The sequence below is a fragment of the Aspergillus neoniger genome (assembly GCF_003184625.1).
Source record: "Aspergillus neoniger CBS 115656 unplaced genomic scaffold BO87scaffold_47, whole genome shotgun sequence".
Taxonomy (NCBI): Eukaryota; Fungi; Ascomycota; class Eurotiomycetes; order Eurotiales; family Aspergillaceae; genus Aspergillus; species Aspergillus neoniger.
The window spans coordinates 21,589-47,089 of NW_020291175.1; the positions used below are offsets into that span (position 1 = coordinate 21,589).

At 41.4% G+C, this 25,501-nt stretch overlaps 7 protein-coding genes and 3 non-coding genes across 10 annotated transcripts; 5 read left to right on the top strand and 5 right to left on the bottom strand.

Annotated features, from left to right (window-relative positions):
- Positions 1–852: 852 nt before the first annotated feature.
- Positions 853–924, bottom strand: BO87DRAFT_t247. The gene has a single exon. It is a non-coding gene; the product is annotated as a tRNA-Ala (tRNA).
- Positions 925–2,067: 1,143 nt separating this feature from the next.
- BO87DRAFT_t245 lies at positions 2,068–2,139 on the top strand. The gene has a single exon. It is a non-coding gene; the product is annotated as a tRNA-Ala (tRNA).
- Positions 2,140–2,366: 227 nt separating this feature from the next.
- On the top strand, positions 2,367–2,438 carry BO87DRAFT_t246. Its single transcript has one exon. It is a non-coding gene; the product is annotated as a tRNA-Ala (tRNA).
- A 1,131-nt stretch (positions 2,439–3,569) lies between these two features.
- Positions 3,570–4,130, bottom strand: BO87DRAFT_319495 (DASH complex subunit DAD2; the record flags this gene model as incomplete). The annotated part of the gene is made up of 3 exons (XM_025619855.1): positions 3,570–3,706; positions 3,763–3,822; positions 3,884–4,130. The coding sequence occupies 3 exons, from the start codon at positions 4,128–4,130 to the stop codon at positions 3,570–3,572; spliced, it is 444 nt and encodes a 147-aa protein (XP_025475023.1).
- A 414-nt stretch (positions 4,131–4,544) lies between these two features.
- On the top strand, positions 4,545–7,384 carry BO87DRAFT_462940 (shugoshin family protein). The gene is made up of 4 exons (XM_025629198.1): positions 4,545–4,725; positions 4,787–5,222; positions 5,277–5,815; positions 5,874–7,384. The coding sequence occupies exons 1-4, from the start codon at positions 4,668–4,670 to the stop codon at positions 7,004–7,006; spliced, it is 2,166 nt and encodes a 721-aa protein (XP_025475024.1). The 5' UTR covers positions 4,545–4,667; the 3' UTR covers positions 7,007–7,384.
- On the bottom strand, positions 7,027–8,216 carry BO87DRAFT_344471 (PPP1R11/YPI1 family protein). The gene is made up of 2 exons (XM_025620822.1): positions 7,874–8,216; positions 7,027–7,821 (listed from the first exon to the last, which is right to left on the bottom strand). Exons 1-2 carry the CDS (start codon positions 8,103–8,105, stop codon positions 7,526–7,528), a joined length of 528 nt encoding a protein of 175 aa, XP_025475025.1. The 5' UTR covers positions 8,106–8,216; the 3' UTR covers positions 7,027–7,525.
- A 266-nt stretch (positions 8,217–8,482) lies between these two features.
- On the bottom strand, positions 8,483–13,135 carry BO87DRAFT_462941 (exportin CRM1). Its single transcript, XM_025629199.1, has 11 exons — positions 12,714–13,135; positions 12,598–12,627; positions 12,462–12,534; positions 12,335–12,406; positions 11,572–12,284; positions 10,754–11,525; positions 10,235–10,705; positions 9,891–10,120; positions 9,443–9,821; positions 9,219–9,390; positions 8,483–9,148 (listed from the first exon to the last, which is right to left on the bottom strand). Exons 1-11 carry the CDS (start codon positions 12,777–12,779, stop codon positions 8,908–8,910), a joined length of 3,219 nt encoding a protein of 1,072 aa, XP_025475026.1. The 5' UTR covers positions 12,780–13,135; the 3' UTR covers positions 8,483–8,907.
- A 1,123-nt stretch (positions 13,136–14,258) lies between these two features.
- BO87DRAFT_401211 (uncharacterized protein) lies at positions 14,259–14,720 on the top strand (the record flags this gene model as incomplete). Its single annotated transcript, XM_025625590.1, has 3 exons — positions 14,259–14,291; positions 14,341–14,413; positions 14,476–14,720. 3 exons carry the CDS (start codon positions 14,259–14,261, stop codon positions 14,718–14,720), a joined length of 351 nt encoding a protein of 116 aa, XP_025475027.1.
- A 1,093-nt stretch (positions 14,721–15,813) lies between these two features.
- Positions 15,814–17,993, top strand: BO87DRAFT_319500 (acetyltransferase; the record flags this gene model as incomplete). Its single annotated transcript, XM_025619856.1, has 2 exons — positions 15,814–16,702; positions 16,774–17,993. 2 exons carry the CDS (start codon positions 15,814–15,816, stop codon positions 17,991–17,993), a joined length of 2,109 nt encoding a protein of 702 aa, XP_025475028.1.
- Positions 17,994–18,644: 651 nt separating this feature from the next.
- On the bottom strand, positions 18,645–19,818 carry BO87DRAFT_390910 (porphobilinogen synthase HEM2; the record flags this gene model as incomplete). The annotated part of the gene is made up of 2 exons (XM_025624951.1): positions 18,645–19,550; positions 19,600–19,818. 2 exons carry the CDS (start codon positions 19,816–19,818, stop codon positions 18,645–18,647), a joined length of 1,125 nt encoding a protein of 374 aa, XP_025475029.1.
- Positions 19,819–25,501: the final 5,683 nt, after the last annotated feature.

Consider the following 25,501-nt stretch of genomic DNA (forward strand, 5'->3'; position numbering starts at 1 on the left):
ATAAGATCTTGCTGGGATTGTCACCAGCAATGAGCCGGCCCGCGTATGTCAAGACATAGGAGTAACTATATTGTCTTGCCTGTAAACAGTAGGCTACATGAGATATGTATGCCGACAGAGTGTGTCTTGGCGTGGCAGCAAGGAGCCAAATCCATACAATCGCAGACACAACATCAGTTCTTGCCTTCTCCGCCCTACCCGCCCATTGCGTACAGAGGCTCTGCACATGGCAAGCAGCAGGCGTCGAACCTACTTAGTTTATTCCAAACCACCCCGTAGTTTGCCCGTGTGAGAACGAGCTGGAATGTCCTGCGACGCAACCTCTTGGTCACCCCCTTTCCCCCAGCCCCAGCTAACACGATGTCTTTCGATCACATCGCAAATCTAAAGGGTACATCAGATGGCATGGAAATGCTAAGTATGAAGGTGTCGTGTTCATTTTACCAGTCCTGACCTATTTGAATCATCCAAGCAGCAAGTGTATTGATCGATATCCTATTGTTAAGCTGTGTCCTAATATAGCCAGGGTATAGAGGTTGCCTATTCAATACGGGCCTGAGAATTTTGTATACTGGTGACCAGGGACTGTACCTTGGAGCCAGGCGATGGATAGATACAATTAAGACACCAATAGCAACTTCTATCTAATGGGTCTCAAGCCCCAATGGATGTTTTGAAACACAGGAGTGTGGGCTTGATGTCTATGAAGCAGTATCCCAGTGCCTTCGTGCAAAATTTCATCTAGTGTTGAAGTCTCAAGAGGGCGTGTGTAGGCGTCTATACTATACATGGAGAGTCACATTCCCATTGTCGATTGATTGACGAGTATGGAAAAAAGAAAATGGGCAAAAATGGAGCTGCGGGGAATCGAACCCCGGACCTCTCCCATGCTAAGGGAATATTATACCACTAAACCACAGCCCCATATTGGTTGTTTGTGGAATATATCTAGGAACTGAATCCTCTTGTTTGATTTTAAGTGTACTCAATGATGTGCTGAGTGAGATGTTCAAGCTAAAGCAGGTACTGTGGGGTTGTGCTGCGGGTTATGTTTTAGTCGGTGCTTTGGCCCTCCGGAAGACATTCAATATATGCAGGTGTCACGAAGGATTGGAGCTGAACACATTCTTAAAGCTCTCATCGAAGTGTAGGACTCTTGCCACGGGCGACCATTGCTTTATTGCAGGCTCGATAAAAAAGATCCCGATGGCAGTCCCTTGTCTGCGATTACCAAGTGAGTCTACCAGCTTCCCAGCGTGTGAATAGCAATACTTGGTACTTGTGTCTATTCCTCTGCTAGGTTGACGTCTTGTCGTGATATCTGGAAATAGGGTAGTGTGGTCTAGCAATTTCTTCCTGCTTGGGGTTTTTTCTCGGTACCATGTATACTTTTCTCCCATTTAAAGGGGACAGGCAGTATGATATGGTAGCTCGTATCGTCCACTGTTGACACACGTAGTAGATATATATTTCTACCATGAACTTGCCAGTACGTTATCGCCGACCAAAAACCAATTTGATGTCACCCCAAACCAACACTCCCAGAACCCGCCCCCAGTGCGCGTCAGGAGTAGACGACCCAGTTACTGCAAACAAGCCAACCGCGCGGCCATCCAATGGAGAGCCCGGACCTCAAGCCCAGGAGCTTGGGACGCGTATCATGTATAGGTTCATCTAGGCAGACAGACCTACTAGGTAGAGGTGCTCAAAGAGAGGTACCTGACTCTATCACGCACATAACACTGCCGGTCAGAACTAGGTGGTGTGAATGTATAAAGGAAATTGATAAGGTAGCTCTTGATTCCTGACGGTTAATTGCTTGGATACCCAACTGGCCACTTCCCGGAAACCATAGGAAACCGTGGCAGGAGATTGTACCATAAGACTTCACCTGATTTATCACATACGTAACTAGGTAGTTGATGGATGTTACTGATTGCAACCGAGATCATCCACGTGTCTGGGGTTGGGCTAAGCTTTGGAAGTATATATATTGATATCAGTGATTACCGTGCGTACAGCGTTAGTGGACTATATGGCCTTTACTTTGGCAAAGTACACTATAAAGGGGTTGTGGTTTAGTGGTATAATATTCCCTTAGCATGGGAGAGGTCCGGGGTTCGATTCCCCGCAACTCCATTTTTTGGTATTTTTGACTATATCTTTTGGTGTTCCGTAAGAATGCGGTATACGCGTTGAATGATGTATGCACCGAGCATGTATATGAAATCGTGGATAGATAGGATACAGTCCAGCTAAGGTATTAATGATGTCTTGCGATTATAATCATTGCAGCAAGCGTAACTTTCTGCAGAAGAACAAAGTACGTCATATAGGTAAAATAAAACTCCGAGTATATATAAGAGGGGGCTGTGGTTTAGTGGTATAATATTCCCTTAGCATGGGAGAGGTCCGGGGTTCGATTCCCCGCAGCTCCATTTTTTTACTCAAAATTTTTCTTTTCTTTTCTTTCCCCCCCCCCCCCCCCCCCCAAATTCTTAGAGCGCACTCGAATCCGTATCCAAACTGCAAAGTACAATGACTTAATCCAACAACAGCAGGAAACCACCATTGTAATATGTTATCTCATCATAACCACGCGGGTTCAAGTTCTCTGAGTAGGTATAATTCGAAGGACACAAGAGATATCAACGGGATTCCCAAGATCAAAACCTCCAAAATAAAATTGATGTTGTTTGCCTTCGCACACTTTTAGTGAACAAACCCGTATCATGGCAGATGTGAGCTGAACACAACAACAGTCTCTACGGTAGGCCCACGGAGAGATGAAACGGACATGTCTTCTGCTGAGACCAGATGGGTGACCCCTTTTTATTAAATCGAGCTCGACAACGCATGCGCGATTCCCAGCAAACTACTGGGCGTTGATGTAAGCAGCCCACTGGAAGCCATATTTGGCGCCAGACTGATCGACAAAGCCCTTCTAATTCCCTGGACCGTAACCCGTGCATACCTATCCGTCAAGGAGAGAGCCCCTGCTTATCACTCAGAAGAGGAAACAGTCACGGCGGAAATATAAACTGGCATGGAGTATGCGAGAAAAATATCCGTATCATCCCTTGATATGCTGGCTATCCCCAACTTTCCACCGACGGATTAGACCTGACGGACAACTGCCCCTTTAGGTAGAATAACCTATCCTCAGGTACTGTTCCCCCGCGCGATATTCCGACAGTCCCAGGAGAGGCTCATTTTGCAACCAGAAAGCAACCCCCTTCCCCCCATCCTGCGCCAGATGCCCGCTACCACAAACAACTGGAACTCTCTGCATCCAATACCGCCGCTTCAGACAATGCCAGAGATGACCAAGAACATCCACGACGTCCAGCGCGTAGTTTGTGATTCCATGTAGGCAGCATCCCGGCCTCCTTGTAAATGATATTCCTGTGGACCCCGTTGCTATACTCGACCATCCAAATAACGGCTCACCTGCTAAGCCAATGAGAGTCTGACCCCGTCCACAGGCACTGTGTTACCTGCCAAAGGACGTCTGTGGATGCAAAATATGCATGTCCCGAGCCAAGAGCCAATATCTTGTACACAGTGATTCACTGGCTAGGAGGCTCTTCCTGCTTTGAAACGGGGATCCGTACCAGAGTAGCAGGCATAGGTGAGCCATTCGGTAGTCTTTTGGTAGTTGAATCTGGTGTGTGTTCCATCGGTAAGTTCAAGTTCGCGGCTTTCGCTTTAAATTTGATCAGCATCGTTTGAGAGCAAATCTACATTAGAGAGCAAACTTACTCGAGGCCATGCTGATGGCCCGCAGTACATTATCCCAGTTTGCAAGGACACACGCGAAAGCTACAGCCAACACGAGAGTCAATCAGGACATACTCCACCATGATATTTTGAATTGACAAACCTTCTGTGCCATCCTTGAGGGTCCCAAGCTTGTCCTGTAAAACCTGCATCTGCGAGGCCAGTGCTGCACTCATATCACGAAGCTGCCTCAGATTTTCTAGTTCAGCCCTTTTTGCTGCAATGCGGGATGCTAGGACCGAAGACTGTTGCTGTGAGATTGTTGTAGATTGTTGGTTTGGCTGACGAAACGAGGATGTGGCCGAGGATCCGGGAGGGAGCATGGAAGCAGTGCGAGACATGTATGCCATGATGTAGAAGATTTGTTGCTACTGGCGGCGGTTTGTAGATGTCTGACCCTCTTTGAAGTCAATAGAGGCGGGGTATATTAACGGATAGTGAATAGTGAAAGACGCGGGCTGCACAGACTGCACGCTAGTTGGTATGACTGCAGTTGTGGCTTGTAGATTTAATGAAGAGCTGTATTACAAGAGAATGTCGGTTTTTAAAGGGAGCTGCGGCTAGATGATAAACTGAAAGGTAATATGTGAATGATTCATTGCGGCTAGCTTCAATCATTATTATGATGCACCATTTGAGCGGTCGCAGACCGACAGCAATCACACTAGTCCCGATAAGGGCATTTGTCAACAACCAACCCGCGTTTGTCAACTATCACGGGGCCACATCCACCCACTCTTGTTTACTCACCGGTTAATTCGGATAAGGAGGCGAGATACTATCTACAATACGGAATAAGTGTGGATACTGGCTGCCTTTGCTACTTCTGATATACCTGGTCCCTGGGTGATTGACTGCCGAGGAATTGACCGCAGTCTTGCCTCCTTATGCCGGGTATGGCTCGCTTAAATGAATCGTCAGCTCCAACAGAGCACATAGAGGCCTGTAAGCACCGCAACCCCTCCCCGCTGGGAATTTACTGAAGCTGACTCTAGCGCCACATCAGTAAAACGACGGTTTGTGCGACAGAATCGTGAGATCGCCCGAGTAAACTCGATACAGTCCCTCCGCATTCGCAGCCTGGAATCTGAAGTCTCTCATCTCCTCTCAGAAAATGTTTCGCTTCGGGAGCAAGTAATAAGTCTTAGCCAGGAGGTAGAGAGATTCGAGGCCGTCCGGCTACTCCAGCATGGTGTTTACGACATCAAGACGAGACTAGACAGCAAGTTGGCGGAGCTGAACAACCTGGTGGCTGACCTTGGCGCACTACCCCGCACGTTCTACAGCAAATGTGCAGAGAATCCTCGAGATTCGAGCCAACATCGGGCACTGCCGGATTGGAAACCGAAGGCTGCTGATGATGAGCTCAATCATGGGAAAGACGAAGACGGAAGGCTTCCTGTCATCCTGGAAGACAAATATTACCCCAGAAGAACATTAGAGTAAGGAAAAGACGAAACCCCGAGCCTTAAATTTTCAATGCTTACCATGAACAGGCCGCAAGAGCTGCAAGATATCCGATATAACACTGCCGATAATCTGCGATCTCCCACTCCGGAAGAACCTGTAGCCACGCAGCCAGACACAGCGGACGACAGCTCCTCTACGAATGATTCTTCCGATATCATGAATGCGCAGCAGGCACCAAGACACGACGAGCACATATCGGACGAGGACGAGGCAGTTTTGCCCCCAACTCTTGAAACCAGGAAAAGAAAAAGGCCCAACTTAGCATCAAAGCAAGTGGAAAGTCCTAGCATGGATCACGGGGCAACCTCGAAACGAAACATCCCTGGGGCTATCTTTGGCCCAGGAGCCAAGCGCAAATTTTCGGTGCATCACGAAGACACAATAGAATCGTTATCGAGAAAATCCGACGCTCCATGGACAAGCATGCAGTCACCTTCACCGGTGGGCAACAACGAGCAGTCGCTGTCTTCAGAGGCTGATGATAGCCCATCGAGAGGGAAGGCATCGCTTTTGATAGAAGAGGCAATGAGTCACAGGTTGGCAAAACGGAAAGCATTGGAGCATAGTATGTGCTGTGCCGTGCCACCGCAATACTGAGATTTTATCAGCTAATGATGATGTAGGAAGCACGAACATGAATGTGACCAGCCCAACGAAAGCACATACTACAATGGCGCAAGAGAAGCACCAGAAAGGCACATTATCCTCCGTCGACGAAAAGGATGGGCAAGTTGGGTTGTCCCCAACACCCCCCGAAAAAAGCACGGATCTCGAGCAGTCGAGGCAAGAGTTGACGCCTGGACAGAGTCAAATCTATCAGTCCACAGATGAAGAGAAATATAACGAAAATCCCATGGTTAAATCCCAACCCAACACGCAGTCGCCGACGCTACCAGAAACTGAGAGCGGACCAAGGAATTTGCCTGAGGTGTCCGGCCCAACAAGGCCTTCCAGGCGTCAGAGAGCCATTGTGAGCTATGCGGAGCCAAATTTACGAGACAAGATGAGGCGACCTACGAAGGAATTGATAGCAGCAGTTGGCGATCACCCAAGACGAAGCTCTAGCTCTCTCAATGCACGGCTGGTTTCGAACGAGGATGAGGACCTGCACAAGAATGGGCGATCGAATGGTCGAAGACCGCGAAACTCGGATTCTTCAGGCAAAGAACCTAGATTATCGACGACAGAGGCAGCAGCAGATTCATCCACCCAGCAAATGAACTCGGTATCTCAGAGGAAACGGAAGACTTCTCCGGCAAGCAAGTGCGATATGACACCTGAAGGCATTTACGAGTCTACAGGGGCATATCCTAATCACTGGGTGGCTGGGAGTAGTAAAGTCGATGAAGTAATGGCCGAAGATGGCAATTGTCAGACGCAGCCGTCACAGATGGTTGGTAATGATGTTACGAGGAACGTCCCCCCTATTGGGTGCAAGGCCAGACCTGCTTCAGCTCGGAATTCTAGACGGCATTCCTCGCAGCCCGAGTCATCCAGAAAAGGTGAACTTCAACCAGCAAACAACGGCTATATAGGCATAGGCAGCCGAGATGACTCTCCATCAGAGGCCCATGCAGGTAATTCACACTCGACAAGATCCCTTGAAGAATTCGTCAAACCGAGCCTTCCTACACAGCAACCAGAACCGAGTACTGGAGCAGACTTGTCTACTTCGAGGCTGGCCGATTCAGGGCGGACTAAGCGCGGGCAACGTGCCGCGGCTGCTATGGCTAGAAGAAAAAGCATGATGCTGTGAAATATACTTCATTCATAGTTGTTGATAAACGGAGTCTACAATCGGCTCACCCTTTATGATCACAGCATTACCACTTCTTTCTTTGATTGTCCCCTCATCCATTCATTCCCTTTATTCGCTTTCTAGTTCTGTACAGATTCCAGCAAGCCTTCTGAAATAAGTCTGATGTCCTGCACCATCTTCAACCACCCAGTAATATTTACGTGTATTGTATAGATAACCTGGGCAAACCCGTCTTGAGAAATCATGCTAGAAGAAGTACTATGAGACATCCGTGCTATCCAAGGACGCTCAGAGGACAGGTAAGAAAAGGCTGACCTTGATAGTCAGTGTGGGTTTCCATTTGGACGATACTGAGAATGCAGATTTGATGGGGCGTATCAATTGATGTCGTTATCGCATTGCATGTGATTAAAATAATTCCTCTCATGGCATATAACAAACACTATTGTGGGAGACCTTAACTGCTGGATACTGAGGATGAATCACAGCGTTAGTCTGCGAAAGGTCTCGAATATTTTAACGGCCCTTCGTAGTCTTTGGCATTTTCTCATAGGCATTTGGGCTTGGCTTTCGTTTCGTTTTCCTCGTTCGGTGACTTGATCGGCAGGTTCTTCCTTCTCTGTTCGATGGAGGCCTCTGACCAGAAGAAGCATAGTCTTCTCCCTGCCCTGTAGGCGGGCGGTGTCCCGTCCTTCTATGGCAGGCCGCTTCGCCGTCGCTATCTGTGTCCGAATTAGAAGTACTGGAGTCCGAGGATTCGGACTCGGAGCTACTATCGCCAATAGGTCGGCTTTTGTGATAGATGCAGCACACTGCGATATGTGAGCACAGTTTCGGAGAATCCACTGGCTAGGGAAGGATTACCTTTGGAACTCTTTTTTCCCATTCCTTCGTTATCTATGACATCTTCACTCCAGCGTATACGTCGGGAGATGCCCTCATTCATTTCGGGCCGGTTAGCAGCAGGCTCATCTGCTGCTCTTAACCTAAGTGTTGCTGGACCTGGAATAGCTGACGAAATGTTGGTATGCTCCTCTGTCAATTCCAGTTGAGAACTACTTGCTGGCTCAGACGGTATTTGGCGAGTCCGAGACATGGTAATAAAATTCAATTTTGGCGCAACTCCGTCTCCGGAGAGGCGTCCTGATGCTGTTATGGGACAAAGTTTATTATCGTGGGGGCTAAAATGTCTCTTGGACCATTAGAGCGTTCAGATAAATGGGGTTTGCTTCTGACGGAGATGCATCACAGCAAGAGGCCGGCCTCACACCGCCTTTTCGCTTCTGGTACGCGCTCAACTACTACTACTGATAGACGTTGGGGTTTACTTGCACAACAATAATTTATGGGTAGAATAATGAATGCTTGTTCTTTGTTCTGGATACTACTAGACTATTCCTTAAGTAGAATGACCTCTTTGTAGTTGAATGGCCACCTCCGAGAGAATATATCTATGTTCCATTACCTCTTGCTCCCTTTTGGAATTTCTACGACCTTGTCACCGCAGCGCCTGGCTACCTTTAAACAGGCCACTGGTCTTTTCTTATCTTTTCTTTCTTTCTTTCTCTCTCTTTTTTTTATTCCGTTGGGTGGAAAGATTCAAATATGTTGTCACTGCAAATTGATTGTTGAGGGAAGGCACGAAGGAAGGAGCGGACGAATATCGCGCTGCGCTCTGGAAGCACCAAGACTGACTTTACATGAGGACCATATGATGGAAGAAACCCAATACGCACTGATAATTTCTTGTTCGTTAAATGGCAATTAGTTCAAACTTAGAGTCCATAACATGACCAGCCATCAAACCAGTCACTTGCCGATAAAGACCTGGGATCATTGTCATGCGCTGTGGTATCGGCAGTTGATAGCGCAACTTCGGAACGCAGTTCCTTGTCCAGTCATAGCTCATCCTCTTGATCCATTTCGGATGGCTTCAAAAGACCACCTACCCTCATTGCTCGGTCTCGTTCAGCGGCTTTAGCATCCCGCAAGGCTTGCTCCCTTTCTTCCGCATACAAGTCTGCGTTATCACCGGAGAACTCCTTCAGTGATATCAAGAAATCACGCAGGTGCGTCTTGAACTTGTTAAAGTCGTCATTGAATGCAAACAAGCCAACAACAAATTGTTTGATTTGGATTCTGGGAAAATATTAGCCAATCATTCGGTTTCCTTCGGCTCATATGCTCCTCATGATCGGGTAGAACGTACTCCTGGAGATTCTTGAAAGCAGTTTGTAGGAGATTCGCGACATATTCCTGCAAGAAATCCTTGTTGGATGTCCCTAAGGGTGCCTGCTCAGGAGAATAAATCGGGTTTTGCACTTTGCCAGACTCAATGAAGTAGAACATGCGCGACAATAACATGGCCTGTGATTTGAACCCTGTTATAATAGACATTAGCACACTTCTGTCTACAGGAACTAGACTACATACCGGCTTTATGATCACTGTCTGTCAGGACAAAGAATACATCCTGCAAGATAGGAATGTAAAACTGTTGGAAGAAAATATTTGAGGTCTGAGCATCAGTGTCGGCCATGTTGTTCATGAGCTCAAGGCACATTGTGAGACCTGTATTCTCGACTTCACGATTGTCGTGTTTGCTGGCCCACATGCAAGAGTCGATGACAAACTTGAATTGCGTAGCATCGAGCTTGAGCAATGCCGGGAAACAGTACAAGTTGATAGCTTGAATCAACTTGAAGAACTGGACACGGTGCTCTGGATAGTCATGGAAGTCTTTGTTGATCATTCCTAGTGTGCATTCAAAGACGCTCTCCATTATCAAGGGGACTTTGTCTTCCATCAGATTCTGGATATCACATGTCAGCTTCATATCAATCCTGCAAGGCTTCAATGTCATCTAGTGGGGCTGGCGTACGTGTAACTTGTGAATAATCGTCGTCATGACGTTCAAGACCTCCGCCTCACGCGCGTCAGGGACATTGCGATTGTAGTCGACGAGAACGGCCTCCAGGAGCGGAGGGACCATGTTTGCATTTACCATTTCCAGGTCGTCGGCTTTCTGCACATAGGTATCGATGAGCTTCAGTATTTCCTTCTTGATCGTCCTTAGACCCCGGACTTTCGGGGTCTTCGTTGCAATATTGCCTATGTAATGGTCAGAAAGCCCTAACAACTGACATGCTCGCTGCATAAGGGGTGAAGTGAAACGGGAATGACGAGAGGTAAGAGTGTGGCGGGGACAGAAGAAGACATCCTTACCATCATGCGCTACAGCGTCACTGATAAGCTGGCTGGAGGCACGGAACATATTGAGCATGTCATGATAAATCCGTCCAAGCTGGGAATAGAAGTAAGTGCCCACAGAGGAACATGCTGCGACATTCGTCTTCATAATATTTCCGATGATTTTTATCGTCTCGCCATCTTGAAGTATAGCGGGGTTCTGGTTTGCCTGCACTATGATGGCATCCCAGGCTGAGTTAGGCAGGGACATCAAATTTTCAATCAGTCGGTCCTGGAGGCCCTTTTGGCCTTGTGCCGAGATCATGTAGCCACAGGCTTCGTAGAAAGTGTGGACCTGCTGAGGAGAAAGATCACAAGTAATTTTCCTCATATTGCGAACGATTTCCTCAATGAATGGTTCGTTCTCCCCCGGTTGAAGCGCAACAAAATGCCGCCTGCATTTATTCGCAATCTTGATGAATGTATCGCAAGCCATGTCCTGAACACCTGGTTTGGGTTAGCTAATGACTTTCCATCTGCAGGGCAGCAACACACCTTCATGAGTCTCATGCATGAACTCGAAAAGCTTGTTCACCACGGTCTTCAAGAATTTCCAGTGCGCTTTCAGGAATCTCGGATACTGTCCGACAATGTACATGATATTACTGGCCACGACGGCTTTGTTGTCCTTTCCACGCTTCATTTCGGTAAGACCAAGGAGATCTTTGATGACGTTGACCAGGAATCGCTTCTCGGTCTCTTCATTCATGGCTCCGGAAATTGAGCCAATGGCCCAGCAGAGAGTATTACAATTGGCCCAGGACCATTCGGACCCGTCAACCTGCTTGGCTAACTTTTCAATCATGATATTCTCTGTGTCGACGACATCCAGATGAGTCAGATAGACCAGGCATTCGCGTATCGTCTTGTAAAGTTGAATGGTGTCACTTTCCTTAACGAATTCGCGAACAATTTCGCCTTCGTCATTTTCAACAATCAAGACTTCCTCAGGACGCACCATCTTCTCAATCATGACTGTGCGAAGGCTTGATAAAACCTCCTCGTACTTGTGTTTCCGGAGAGGATAGTTGGCCAACGTGCTGGGATGCGGTGCACCTCCGTTCGACAGGCCGCTAACACCCATACTCACCAGAGGATTGATATCTGTGATTGGAAGCTGCTGCATCTCTTCGTACAGTTCTTGCACTAGTCTCGTCCAATATTCCAGGCAGATCTTGAAGACTTCCCTGTCGTCGATTTGACTGATACGAATGAGGTAGAAATGGGCGTGGGTGAGGTAGTCACGGTTGGGCAATTTTTCGATCAGCTTGATGAGTTAGCATGAACCTGATTGTTATGCCATGAGAACTCACATTCAGATGAGCGCTAAAAAAGCTAGAAAGAAACAGTGCCAGGTTGAGAACGAACTCTTGGTCCCTCGAGTTGCTCTTAGCATAGGTCTGTTTCAAATCCATGGACAAGGGGATGATTCTTGAAACTGCAGTCAGCGTCTCTGTGAACATATGGACCAGCCTTTCATCGTAATTGTACGGGTTGCCGATTTGTAACCCGCCGATTTCAGTGAGGCACTTGAGTGTGACATTTCTGAACTCAGGAACATCCAGAAACCGCGTCAGCAGGGTGTTTATGATGGGAGTTTCGAAGATATATCCTAAAGGAATCCAGTTCAAGAAACGAAGCAGAGTCTCTAGCGTAGCTTTGACAAGACTTGGCTGGTTCGCCGTGTTCAAGACCTCGGAACATAGCTGGAAAATGGACGAGAACTCCTGCGTCATTGAGGTCTTCAAGTTTCTCGCTTTGACCGAAGTCATTTGATCCTGGGAAAAGTCAAACACTTCTTCGGATAGTAGACGAAGAATCGCCATGTTATTCTCGCAGATGGACAGGCTGGTATGGCAAGACGAGATGATTTCGTTGATAAAAGTTGGCCAGTTATGTGGCCACTCTTGTTTCAGGATGGAAACGAGAACCAGGTTGAGCTTATTAAGGAAGGCTCGCTCACTCCTTAGCTTGTCCTCCGATTTCGAGTTTTCGATGATGAAGTTGACAATAAAATTCCGAATACCTGAGGATGTTAGAATAGTTTGACAATCGAGGTTAGCTTAAAGAAATCACCTAGGCATTGCTCCCTGGGTAAGACCTTCCATCGCGTCATAATCACATCGTCAAGGACCTGGAGAGCAAGATCTGATTCTATCAGCGCACGGCCGTCTGCAGCAAAGAGTGAGGCATCGTCTCGCACATTTTGTCTGTGGGTATGTTGATTCTTGGAGAATATTTCCCACAATTAACCAAGCATCCGGATTTTGCTTGAACTGGTCGCCGGAAACAAGTCAGAGCTAGATGAATGATATGTGCTATGCAATTCGGTCACTCACCTCCGTCAGGGTCTGCTGAGCTTGCTTTTGCTGTGAGTCGCATACCAGGTCAGTTCACATCCCAATTATGAGGACACACATCGAAAGTCATAAGCGCCCAGCTCCTTGCGACATACCAGATCTCCCTTGCCCTCATAGAAGGCCCGGACTGTGTTGTCCAACTCTTGTATGGAAACAGACATTCCGCTCCAGAAGTTGACAGTACTGTACGCTGCGCTCCTCGGCCTTCAATAGACGATTCAAGCAAGCGAGGTCTAGATGAAGACTCAGTAGGGTCTAGAGAAGGCCGTAGATACGAGACGGCGTAGCAAGAAAGAATAGGTTGGCAGAATATATGGCGGGGTAAGAGGCTTCCTTGGAGGGGTTCGTCGGAGGTAGGGTGAGCTTGGAGCAAACTCCTGCCTGAAGATGCAGCAGCCTTGGAGAAGCAGCTGGTAAAGTGGGGTACGGTGGCTGTAATTTATGATGAGAGTTCTGGCTTTGGAATATGGATATTTCTGGAAAAAAACAATGCGTACTACGGAGTACTGGCGGTGAGAACAGCGCGTCTCTCGGATTGTTGGCGCTATTCTATCGGGCCGGTGCGATGTATCTCCATTTAGCCTTAGTCATCAATTAGAGCTCTGACCTATAGCTAGTAGTTAGGAAGTTATAAGTAAACACATTAAGTAGTTAACTACCGGATTTGCAGTACTAGCTATAGAAATAGATACCTAGACTACAGGGCACCTATTCCTTCCATTACTAGGTTTACACAATGCAGGATACTTGTGGAGTGGTAATACCGATGTGGAGATTTTTGCATAGTATGTCGATTATGAAAGGTCTTCAGGCCTTGTGCAGAATCGATCCAGGTATGTTGAGCTTGCTTATAGTAATTAGATCATTGTTTTCTGAGTTTACGGTTTTGATGAGCCCGAATATGACAACCTTGGGGGGTGGTAAGGCTGCGTATATCATAGGCGTCCCAAGGATGGGCCTATAATCTATTATATTGCTTCAAAGTCTATTTAAACATAGGGCTAGTTGAACTAGAATTAAGAAAAATGGAGATTTTTTCTAGGATATGGCTTTTGTTTCCACATTGAGATATGAGTGGATAAAAAAAGACAGATGGTTTGTGCTAGGATACCAATGGCACCTAATCAACCCTTCAGTCACTTTATAGTAGATTACATAACTTAAAATACAGCCAGAAGCTGAGAATATCTGTCCATCAATCATCTGTTACTTTTGGCAAATTTAGAACAGATTAAGTTTTTCGACATTGCTAATAATTGGTACTTGAGGTGATTAGGACACTGTTGTTCAACGACGTACAAAGGACAGCTGGGATACATTTTACTTCAATGTGAATGGAATGATGTGCGTGGCTGACCATGTCACGATATAGGGTACATCACCCTTCATAAAAGAGGGGGTAGGGGAGCTCCTCCTACTAATACGGAGTATAATTACTTCCCAGCTTTCAAAGAGTACCCATTGTTCACTGGTAAATCAGAATGTGAGTGAGATTTGCCAATTTCAAATTTCCGGGACGATAGCACAGACATTTTTGAGGGAAGGGGGGGGGGGGGAAGAAGGGGGTTCCGCGGTAGGTAAGAGGGAAGAACAGACAGGTGCTGTGCCGTACTAACCGCAACCGCGTCCCTCCTGCGCCAATGGCGAATAATTGGCGGGAAAAGGCAGCGCTGGTAAGCGACCGAGCTATTGTGTAAGCGTGTTCCACACCCACCATTTCAGGCTGTCAACGCGCAGGTCGCTTCGACCCACCAGGAACCTTTTCCGCCGCCGCCGTGCCGCGCTTCCCTCGCGGGTAGAGCAGACGGCAGTGCAAAAGCCACCGAACCAAGGCGAGTCGATTCCCCCCTCCCAAAGGTGGCGTGTCGCCTGAGCGCGCCATCGCTCAAACTCATGCGTCTTTTAACTTCACGTCCAACCAACCAGAAGCTGCTTGCCGGGGTTGTGGTAGCCAACCATTTGCTTCGCGCCGCTCATGGCCGATCGCGCGCCAACTTCAATCCTGTCGAGTGCTCAGCAGCCAGCTGGCAGCCGCATCCTTCTGCCAGGATGTACGACACCCAATGAACGACTCCAACTCTACAGTGCATCCATCCCACTAAGGTACTGCTAGTACTTCGACTCCCCTGGTCGTTTACCTCTTTAACATTACTATTTTTCTTCCCGCCCCCCCTCCTTACGGCTGCTCGTCTTTCCTTTTTCTTTCCTGGGGTTTGCAACTAGGTACTATTGGTTCCTTAGTGAAATGCCTCGTTTCTTGATTCCCACCTGCAGGCGGCAAAAAATTTCGTTCTAGGAGTCCGTTTCGACATACTACTCGCTGACCTATAATTGTTATCGTTTGCCTATCCATCTTCTCTCCACTGCTAGTACGACCACGGCCACTACACTTTCCCCTCCTTCTTTCCTTTGACGCCTTTCCCCTCTTTTCTATTTAGTAACCGCCCTATCTTGAATCCATGCCGGCGAATTGATGTGAGACGGCCAGACATTCCCCCATTTCAATCTACCATCTTAATCTAGCATTTCTACTCGCTTCACGTAACCTTCTGCGCATCATAGTTGCAATTCTTCCCTCTATTCTTATTTTTCTTACTTCCAAAGCGAGGAACGCGCTTTCTATTTTCCTCTCTTCTTCCCACCTTTCTCTTCACGACCTTCCCTGCAATGTCCAAAACATTTTCGCTCCTACTTCTGCGCTAAACACTTATTTCCTTGCCTCTACTGCCGGGCATTCCCCCAGCCCAACAACAACTCAAGATTGGCCTCTTTAGTGGCACAGTCCTAGGGGTAGTCATACAAGTCACCTAGTTATTTACTAGGAAGTGACCTGATATTCAAATACTACGATAGCCTTCTCTATCTCTCTTTTCAGCATAGTCGACTTGCACGACATATGTTTCCGCTTCAAATCTCCTGCACCGCTTCCTGAGCTTGCATCCCTTTGGGACTGAATTTGATGTGCTTGTTTGGAGACCACAAATGATTCAATTCAGCGCACATAACTCACAAGATTATATTGGGCAATTTGCAAATACAGACAGGCGCGTCTAGCGATTCCATCGTCCATTAGCCAGTAAGTGGCGGTAATCATCATCGGGTACAAGGAGCGTTGTCCTCAAAGCAAATGTCGGATAGTTCAACTTTCATCCGCGCTGATCTATAACCATCCATACACTGAGCTGTTCATTTACCATGGCAACAGTGGCTTCTACATCGGTAATGAATGATCAAGACACCGAAAAAGCGCCCAGGGCGGACCATAGCCCTTCTCGATTTACTGCAGTGAACGGAAAAGAGCCCTCGGTTACTGCGGGATCTGTGCCCACACCGGCTGTTACCGATTGCGCCGTTGAATCCTCCGATGTCTTCGTACGAAATGGTTTAGATGCGCAATCTCGCCTCGACGAACAAATACAGGGGAACGGGAACGCTGAGAGCGGCAACAGTGCTAATGAACTAGAAGAGCCTCATTCTCAGCGGTCACCTTCCCTGAGTGGCTCGTCGGGCCCCAGCAAAAGCAAACGAAAAAGGTCGGAATCTGGGGAACAAGAAGAAAGCCATGGTATGCTTCGCAGGGCTCCGAAAAGCCCGGTTCTACGTTCGGATGATACGAGCCAACCCCCCACTCAGACATCTACGTCGAACGACACCGGCATGTCCCATGGTGAAAGCGAAATCAAGCATCCATCCCCTTCTACTCAGCCTCGATTAGAGGAACATGGGGGTGATACTCGGACGCCACCCGCAAATACAACATGGCATGATTATGATTCCCAGCTGGTACATCAAGCCCAGCGTGCACAACAATTTGACGCATCCGACGCTCAATTGGCTGAGGCACTTCAGCGCGAGGCCAATGGCCATGATACGTCTCAAAAGAATTGGGGTACAAGCGGTCGTCCAACGGAAGGGCCAGCACAGAGTGAGCAGCCATCCTCACTATCTGTACTTCCTCAGGAGCGGCCCCAGGCAGCCGTTCAAGTTGCACCCAAGAGAAAACGCGTGTTTAGTAACCGAACCAAAACAGGCTGCATGACTTGTCGGAGGAGGAAAAAGAAGTGCGATGAACAACATCCTGCCTGTAAGTTTGGTGATATGGTTTCCGTAGCTGTGTTGTGGTATGGTTAGGATCTAACTTCATCGGTGTTGTAGGCAACAACTGTATCAGGGGGGGCTTTTTGTGTGAGGGCTATTCATCCCGAAGCACCTGGCAAAAGCCGTCGAATTCGAAAACTCCAGTTCCTCTGCAATCCAAGGAAGGCTATTTGGATGTCAATTCTCAGTATGTCCACGATATAAGTCAGCATGACCGGCAACAAACCTTGCCGGAACAACTTGATCCAGGGAAAATCAGGCCTATTGTTGTAGACGAAAGCGACCGGGCAACTGCCTCGTTCAATACTAGTCCCACAGGAACTAATTCCGGTCGCGGTCCATGGACGAAACGCAGCTGGGGAAGCACAGGCCACCCTTCCTACATCTCCGATCATGTGGCAAAGCCTGATTACCGCGAGGTCCCCTCGATCCATGAGTTATCCCGGGAAGGCCATGCTAAGTCTGATTTCCCAATCGTTCCTCCTATCAGAGAGCTTTCTCATGGAGGTCATTCCAAACCCGGGGCAGTCCCGCTCTTCCAAGGAGGGATAGATCAACGATCAGCACATTCAGGGAACGTGGACACTAATAGCCCCCAGGCTCAGGCGCGGATGGCACTAAGCATCGAACATCAGTTATCTACTCGTACACTATCGACCGAGGACACCGAAAAAGATAAGATGATACGTGGTGACCTCTACCGACCTTATGATGTTCACCTCGTGGAAGAAAGGGATCGCTGCAAGGCCGCCTTATGGCGGTTCAATAACGCCTGTAACCCTATTTCGGGGTTAAGCACTAAGGAGCAAAGTCGGTTGCTGAAGGAAGTGCTTGTTCCTCCAGGCTCAGCTATCAACTCACCTCCTGGTCTGACTTCATCTCGTTCGACAGGGTCGTTAGGGCAAGGTGCTATAGTTGAAGCACCTTTCTACTGTCACTATGGGTACAACGTGCATATCGGTGAAGATGTTATGGTCTCAGAAAACTGCTTGTTTGTTGATGACTGTCCTGTAACCATTGGTGCCCATACCTGGATAGGTCCCCGGGTTACCATACTTACATCGATGGCCCATGCTAATATGCAAGAACGCAAAGGCTCACAAAGCCGATATCAGGGGCGCCCTGTTACAATCGAGGAAGATTGCTACGTCGGGGCTGGCTGTACGATCTATCCTGGTGTTCGACTACGACGCGGGGCGTATGTCGCTCCTGGAGAGGTAGTAAAGTCAGACATCGTAGCCTATGGTTTTCAGGGACTAAAGCCAAGCTATATGTGATTTTTGTGCAGATCTGTTGGTACGTACCAGCTGGTTTTTGGCTTTCAGGATACCAACTATTTTATACTTGTCCTTATCATCAACCTTCAGCTTCGCTTGTAATTATACCGATTTATTCTCTGCATCCATTCTGAGAGAACTGGCTGGCTCAGAGCACAAGGTGTGAAGCTTTGACATAACCTTAGGTTTTCCATCGACCCCTATTTGTATTCTTTGATAACATGAGTGGTCCGCAGGCCTAAATTGGCGAAATGATATATAATCTTGTCCTCAACATCACAGCAGCTAGACACACAAACATCTTTACAGAAGCATTGTTTTCGATGACAGACTTCAAGTAGGATTTGTGGGACATAAATCATCAATTGTTCAAAATGTGGCGTATCGGAAATTTATGAAAGGCCAGCAAGAGATGGGGAAATATAATAAGATTAACAGGGACAAGCGGGAAAGGGAAAGAGGCAATGCGTTTTTCCTCCGTTTAGTTTTAGAGGGAAATGAAGCAACAAATTGATGCTTTTCGATCGATCGACAGGCTCAATCAGATATATGGACTTTGACATGCAAAAGACAAAAACATACAGGGGGGATAAACAGCAAAGTGGGCATACTCGTTACAGTCATGATTTAGCTCGGTCTTATCACAATAGCTTAAGAAAGCCAATCCAGAAAGTCGGGCACAAAATAGCTCACAATGATACCAGCTCCTGCCCGTAGTATACCCTCTGTGCTCTCGAAAGCCATTGATTTCAGATCGAAAACGCCAGCCTTGGCCCCTGCATGTATCATGGCATACTCTCCGCTAACTTGGTACGCGGCAACTGGCATGTCTTTGGCAAGCTCCTTCGCATCCCGTATGATATCCAGATAGCTACTAGCGGGCTTCACCATTATTATGTCTGCGCCCTCCCCAATATCGCGCTGTATCGCTCGCCGAGCAAGCCCCCGGCCACCTGGAGGCAATTGGTAACACCTGCGGTCTCCGAAGGATGGGCAAGAGCCTGCGGCATCTCGGAAGGGACCATATAGACATCCACTGAATTTTGCACTGTAGGACATTAGGAGGACACGATGAGCGATACCAGCTTCAATAAGCTTGAGCTTTATGGCGCGGACTCTGCCGTCGTTCATATCTGACGGAGCCACGCAGTGAGCACCAGCGGCAGCATAGGCGAGGGCTACATCTGAAATCCGATCAACGGATTGTGCGTTATCGAGCGTCCCATCCTCACGTAGTATCCCGCAATGACCATGTGAGGTGTATTCACAAAGACAGACATCCGTCACGATATAAAGTTGAGGAAAGCGCGAACGAAGAAGGCGGATGGCCTGAACTACCGGACCGGTCGGATCATCCGCAGCGGTTCCCAGCGCATCCTTTGCAGATGGATGCAAAGGGACACCGAACAGAATCACGGAACGCAGTCCTTTCTGTACCAATGGTCTTAAAAAGGGAACTAATCGATTCAACCCTCGGCGATACTGATTTGGAAGGGATGGAATAGGCGTCTCTTCGTCAGGGTTATCAGTAATGAATAGGGGATAGATGAGCATCTCCTGCACACAATCAGACCATGATACTACAGGACTATATCGCAATACGAACCTTGGTCAACTGCTTCTCGGCTTGCCATGATCTACTCAATGGGTGACTATAACCAGAATGAAGCTGGCTAGATATGTCACCAGATATGCTAACGCTGGTCGCAGCCGTGCTGGTATATGATCGTGCGGTGGCTTGCGACCGTGCATGGGATATTTGAGAACTTCGGTCATCCTGAGCGTCTCTGAATGCAAGGTCAGAAACAAGGTTTGAAAACGACATGATGAGATGAGGCTATATTGAGTAGAGTGGTCGAACTCGGTTTCTGCTTTAACGGTTGAGCAAATGTTTGTTGCTTCAATTGATATTGGGCTCTGAAGAACGTTGCCAGCGTATAGGGTTAAAGTGTTGAATATTGACTTTGTTCGTTATGGCCATGTACGTGGCAGGAACGCAGTTGAATGTGCAGAACTAAATAAAAGTGGTCCGAACGATCTTCCGTTGGGAGGCGGCAGCTTACCAGGAGCGTCTGATTACTAAAATGACACGGAACTGTGGCATGTCAAGTGTTGTCTGGATGCACAGTAAGAGACCTCGGTCATCCCGTACCATATCAATTAGAAACACATACTCAACAGCTTAACATACTGAAAAATTTAGATTTAAGCATTTAGAAAAATACTATAGGCAATGTCGTAGAAGATAGTCTTTGAAAACTGTTATTTACATAGAAATAAAATAAATATATATTGAGTCTAACATCTAGGGCATCTACTCCTCCCTGAATCTCACTTCAGCATATTTTATAATACTTCTTTATCTTTATATCTGCTTTTTTCTGAATTTAACTCCAGCATATTCTTTGATTTTATCATTTTCAGATCTACTTCTCTCTGTATCTCACTTCAGTATATTATTTAAATATCTTTTTATCTATATATCTGCTTCTTTCTGAATATTATCTTAATCTATTTTTAAATACTTCTTTATCTTTGAACGAAAGTATGCTGAATCAGGAGATTAACCTACTTATAAATGTCATAATAGAAATTAATAAGGCACAAAAAAATTTATATCATAAAAAAAGGCTGTAAAGATAATAGTAAAGGTTAATAAATAATATTCATACTAAGTAATATGTCTACCAGACTTTGTGAACAAATATATTTATACTACTTTAGACAGGCCTTTTTTTTAAGTTCCGAATAAGTCTGAATTTATATACTATATTATAGTCTCTAGTTTTTTATTTTTTTAAGAATAATATAAATAATAATTTGTAAAATAAGTCTTGTGTGATAGAATAACCTAGTTATCATGCCCAGTGTGATAGGATAACCTAGCCATCAGGAGTAAGACCATCGGAATAATATACTATAGTAGTTAATGTAACTCCCGGCCGCATCAGCCACCCGCCCGCGCCGGCCACCTAGTATACCGCCCAACATGTTTCTACATGCAACCACTCTTTCTATCAAAGGCAGTAAATTAGCAATGAGTAGTACAATGATTCTAGGGCGGTGTGGTAGGGGTGGCCGGCGCAGGCGGGTAGCCGATGCGGCTGAGAGTTCTGTTTAATATTAGATTAGGCCAGGTTGAACCCGTGGTGTGAGAACCTAAAGACTATAATAAGTAATCATGTCTGAATGAAGCCTGTGTATTCATAAGAATTAATAAATCTAGAAAAAAATTTTTATTCTCTAGAGATCAGGCTGCTTTATATATTTCTTAATTTTTACCTGCTCAGTAAGTCTTATTTTATTTTTATTATTTGTTTATTAATTAAACTAATTATTAATGATGATATTAATTAACTTGGAGCCAGTATTCTCCGAAAAATTATATTAAAAAAATTATTATAAAACTATTGTTAATATTATATACTTATTTCATGATTTATAAACTCACTGGTTAGCTGGGAGTCTTGTAAAAATAAATAAAAAATAATAGATATAATTCAATATTAATTTAATCTAATTTTTGATTTATTAAAGTCCCTGTACTAGAAAGATAAAATTATGATTATTGCTAAAAACTATACTAGGAGATTCTGACAGTAAATATATTTTATTTAATCTTAATATTATATTATTAGATAATATAAATAATAATATATTTTGTTTTATATGAATATTTATAAAGATAGCCAATAAGATAATTTCCTTGAAATCATATAACAATTCTATCTGGATTATATTGATAAGATTAAATAAATAAAGAAGGAAATAAAAGAGGTATAATAATGATATCCATATATATGATATCTATACAGAATAAAAAATTAATTAATTTAATATATTTATTTTTATGTATATAACATGTAGGTATATATATAAGAATCACTAAGAGATATCTTATAAATAATTATAAATGAATATTAAACATTTAATCTATTAATATAGCTTGTGAAGCAATATAATTTATTATTATTGTGATGGCGAGTGACATGACTGAGGCATATGATATAGTATATAACATAGATTTTACCTATTTTATTAATTATATAAAATCTTATTTATTTATTCTATTTATTTTATTTTATTTATTTATTCTTATTATTTATATGTATTTCTCTACACTCCTTTCCTTTTCCTTTTTATATTTAATATTTTAGTTTAGATATACTGAATATAATTATTTAATTAGCTTTTATATGATATTAAATATTATAATTAATTATTTTTTTCTTTAACTAATACTACAAGTAATTAATTATCTAATAAAATTATCAATATTCATTTAATATATATTTAATAATAATAAAATAACCAAGATAAAAGAGCTTAAATTAAATTTTTAAAGAAAATAATTAATTAATAATTATTTTAAATTATAATAATCAGAGAAAGCCAGGCTGGTTTTATTTTATATAAAAAAATCTAAAATAATATTTTATCATTTTACTGAATAAAAAAAATAATTATAGAAAGATTAAAAAAATTTAGTAAAATATATAAAAAGAATTTTAAAGAAACTTTTAATCTAGTTTTTAATTTTATGAAATAAAATAAAAGTAGAATTGAATATTATAATTAATAAATATAATATACTAATTATTAAATAAAACAAGCTTATTAAAAAATATAATAATATTTTTAGAAATATAATATATAGGCAGTATTGATAGTATATTATATAATTTATAATAATTAAAAAATTAAAATTTTTAATTTGAAAATTCTTTTAAAGATTCCTGATTTCCTGATATTTAATAATAAAGAATTCTGATATTTAAAAATTAATATAAATTATTTGATTATTTTAATTATTTAATATATTTATAAACAGCTACTATAAACGATATTTTAAAATATTTGAAAATATTTAATTTTTTAATTTCATCTTAAAGTAATTAATTCTTATAAGAATACTATTAATATACTAGAATATTTAAAGATAATTTTTATTAATTTAAATAAAAATTAAAATACCTGATATTGATATTAAAAATTAAAAATAATATATAAAAAAAGTTTTATAATTTTATATTTATATTTTAATATCTGATAATAAAGATTAATATTAAATTTTATTAAAAAAATTTTTATATTAATAATTATTTTTTAAATTGAAAAAGATAATTACAGCCTAGTTTATAAATAATAATATAGATTTTGATTAATTTATTAAATTCTATACTGGTGCTTCTGACTTTATTGATTAAGAATTAATTTATTATTTTACTGTATTTTACTAGCAGTTTCAAATATTATTATTTTTATTATTTTTATTTTTATTAATATCTAAATCTTTTAAATTATTAATTATATTTTAAATCTGGAGCCTGAGAATCATAATTATATAATAATTAAAAAATAATACTTTATTTATTAAAAATTATTTATAAAAAAGATAGTTCAGATCAAGCAACTAAAAGTTATAAAAAAATAAATAAATAAAAAATAAAAATTTATATAAGTTTATTAGACTTGCAGACTCTACTAGACTAAAAAAAATTTTAATTTTATAATAAATACTTTAATATTAAAAAATAAATTAATAATATTTATATATACTTTAACAGATATTAAAATTAATATATTTATATATATAAATATTAATTTTATAATTAAATTAATATATTAATTCCAGAGTAAAATATTTTTTTAATAATGAAATATATTATAACAAGATTCAATAGAAAAGTCACTTTATCTCTGATATATATTATTTATTTTAATTTTATTATTAATAAATAATAATTTAACAATATTCTCTTTCTAATTCTTAACCTTGGTTAATATAATATTGTATTATAAAATATAATTTATAAAATATAAAATCTTATTAAATTATTAATATTACCAGCTTGATTGGCCTGACTAATTTTTATTATAAAATAATATTAAAATAAATTTATTATATTACATTTCTTAAAATATTTTAGACTAGTGTCCTGTAGACTAAAGTTATTAATAAGATATTATTTATTAAAATAAATATTTTTAAAAAATATTAGAATTATTATATTTTATATTAATTTTTGAATATAAATTTATATTACTATAATTTTACTAAAGCTCACCGTAGGAAACTTTAACTAAAATAAATTATAATTTTAATAATTAAAATCTTTAATATTAATAGCTTATACTACCCCTGAAGTCTTATAATAAAAATACTTTAAATAAGATTAAGATAAAATTACATAAGACTACTATATTTTATAAATATTTTTAAAATTAAAAATTTATAATATTTATTATATTTAAAAATATAATTAAAAAGACAATTTCAGATAAATAAAATCTTATAAATTAAGATTTTAAATTAATAAAAAAAATAAATTAAGTAGATCTTGCCTGAATATTATTATAATTTAATATTTTTTTAAAAAAAAATTAAATATTTTTCTGCTATTCTATTCTTATAATTATTAGATAAAATTTGAAAAATCTACTGGAAGCAGCCTTCCTATATAAATTAATATAAAAATATATTATTAAAAATTTAAAAAAAGAATTTATTATCTTTAATATAATATTATATATTTTTTTATTCTCATAGTGTAGAAGCCCGGAGGAGAATTATATTTTTATATAAATTATTAAAAATTAAATATATTAATTTAAATTATCTTTATCTGATCTTATTAATTAATAAAATGATAAATTAATTAATAATTCTACTGAATCTGCATGGATCCCGACTCTGAGAATCTGATAATATTTTATATTTATTGAAAATCTATAAATATTATATACTGCTGTTTAGTCTTATTAATAATCTAATTATATTTTAATAATTTATTAATAAGATTCTTATGAATTCTTTAAATAAATTTATTATTACTTATATTATTAATATATTAATCTTCAGTGAAAATAAAATTAAATATAAATTTTATATATATTAAATTTTAGAGTATTTCTATACTGCTAGTCTCCAGGCTATTATTTATAAATAAAAATTTTTTTAATAAATTAATAAAATATAATATTTTATAATTTATTATTTTAAGATCTTGTCCCTGCCTGAGTATAATTATATTATTAATAATGAAAAATATTAATAATTATATAAATTTTAGCAGAATAGTATACAGAGCTAGAAAAATTATAATAATTAAAGAAATTTAATATTTTTATAAATTATTAAATCTTAGAGTATTTTATAAATATTGAAAAAATTAATATTTAATAAATTTATTAAATAAAGATATTCTTTCATTATTATTTTATTATTTATTATTATCTAGAAAAATCAATGTTTTAATTAATTATCTTATTTAAAAGAAGCCTATTACTGGACTATTGAATTATTTTAAATATTATTAAAATCTAATTAGCTGGAATTAGAAATTACTTTTAAATTTTAATTTAAATTTTTCAAATTTATTATAATAATTCCCGTGACATCATATCTCTATATAATTAATTATATATTAAATATTAATTATAATTTTTTATTTTTAAAAATTTTTAAAAGGAAGCATGACAGCCAGATAATAAATTTTTATAAAAAA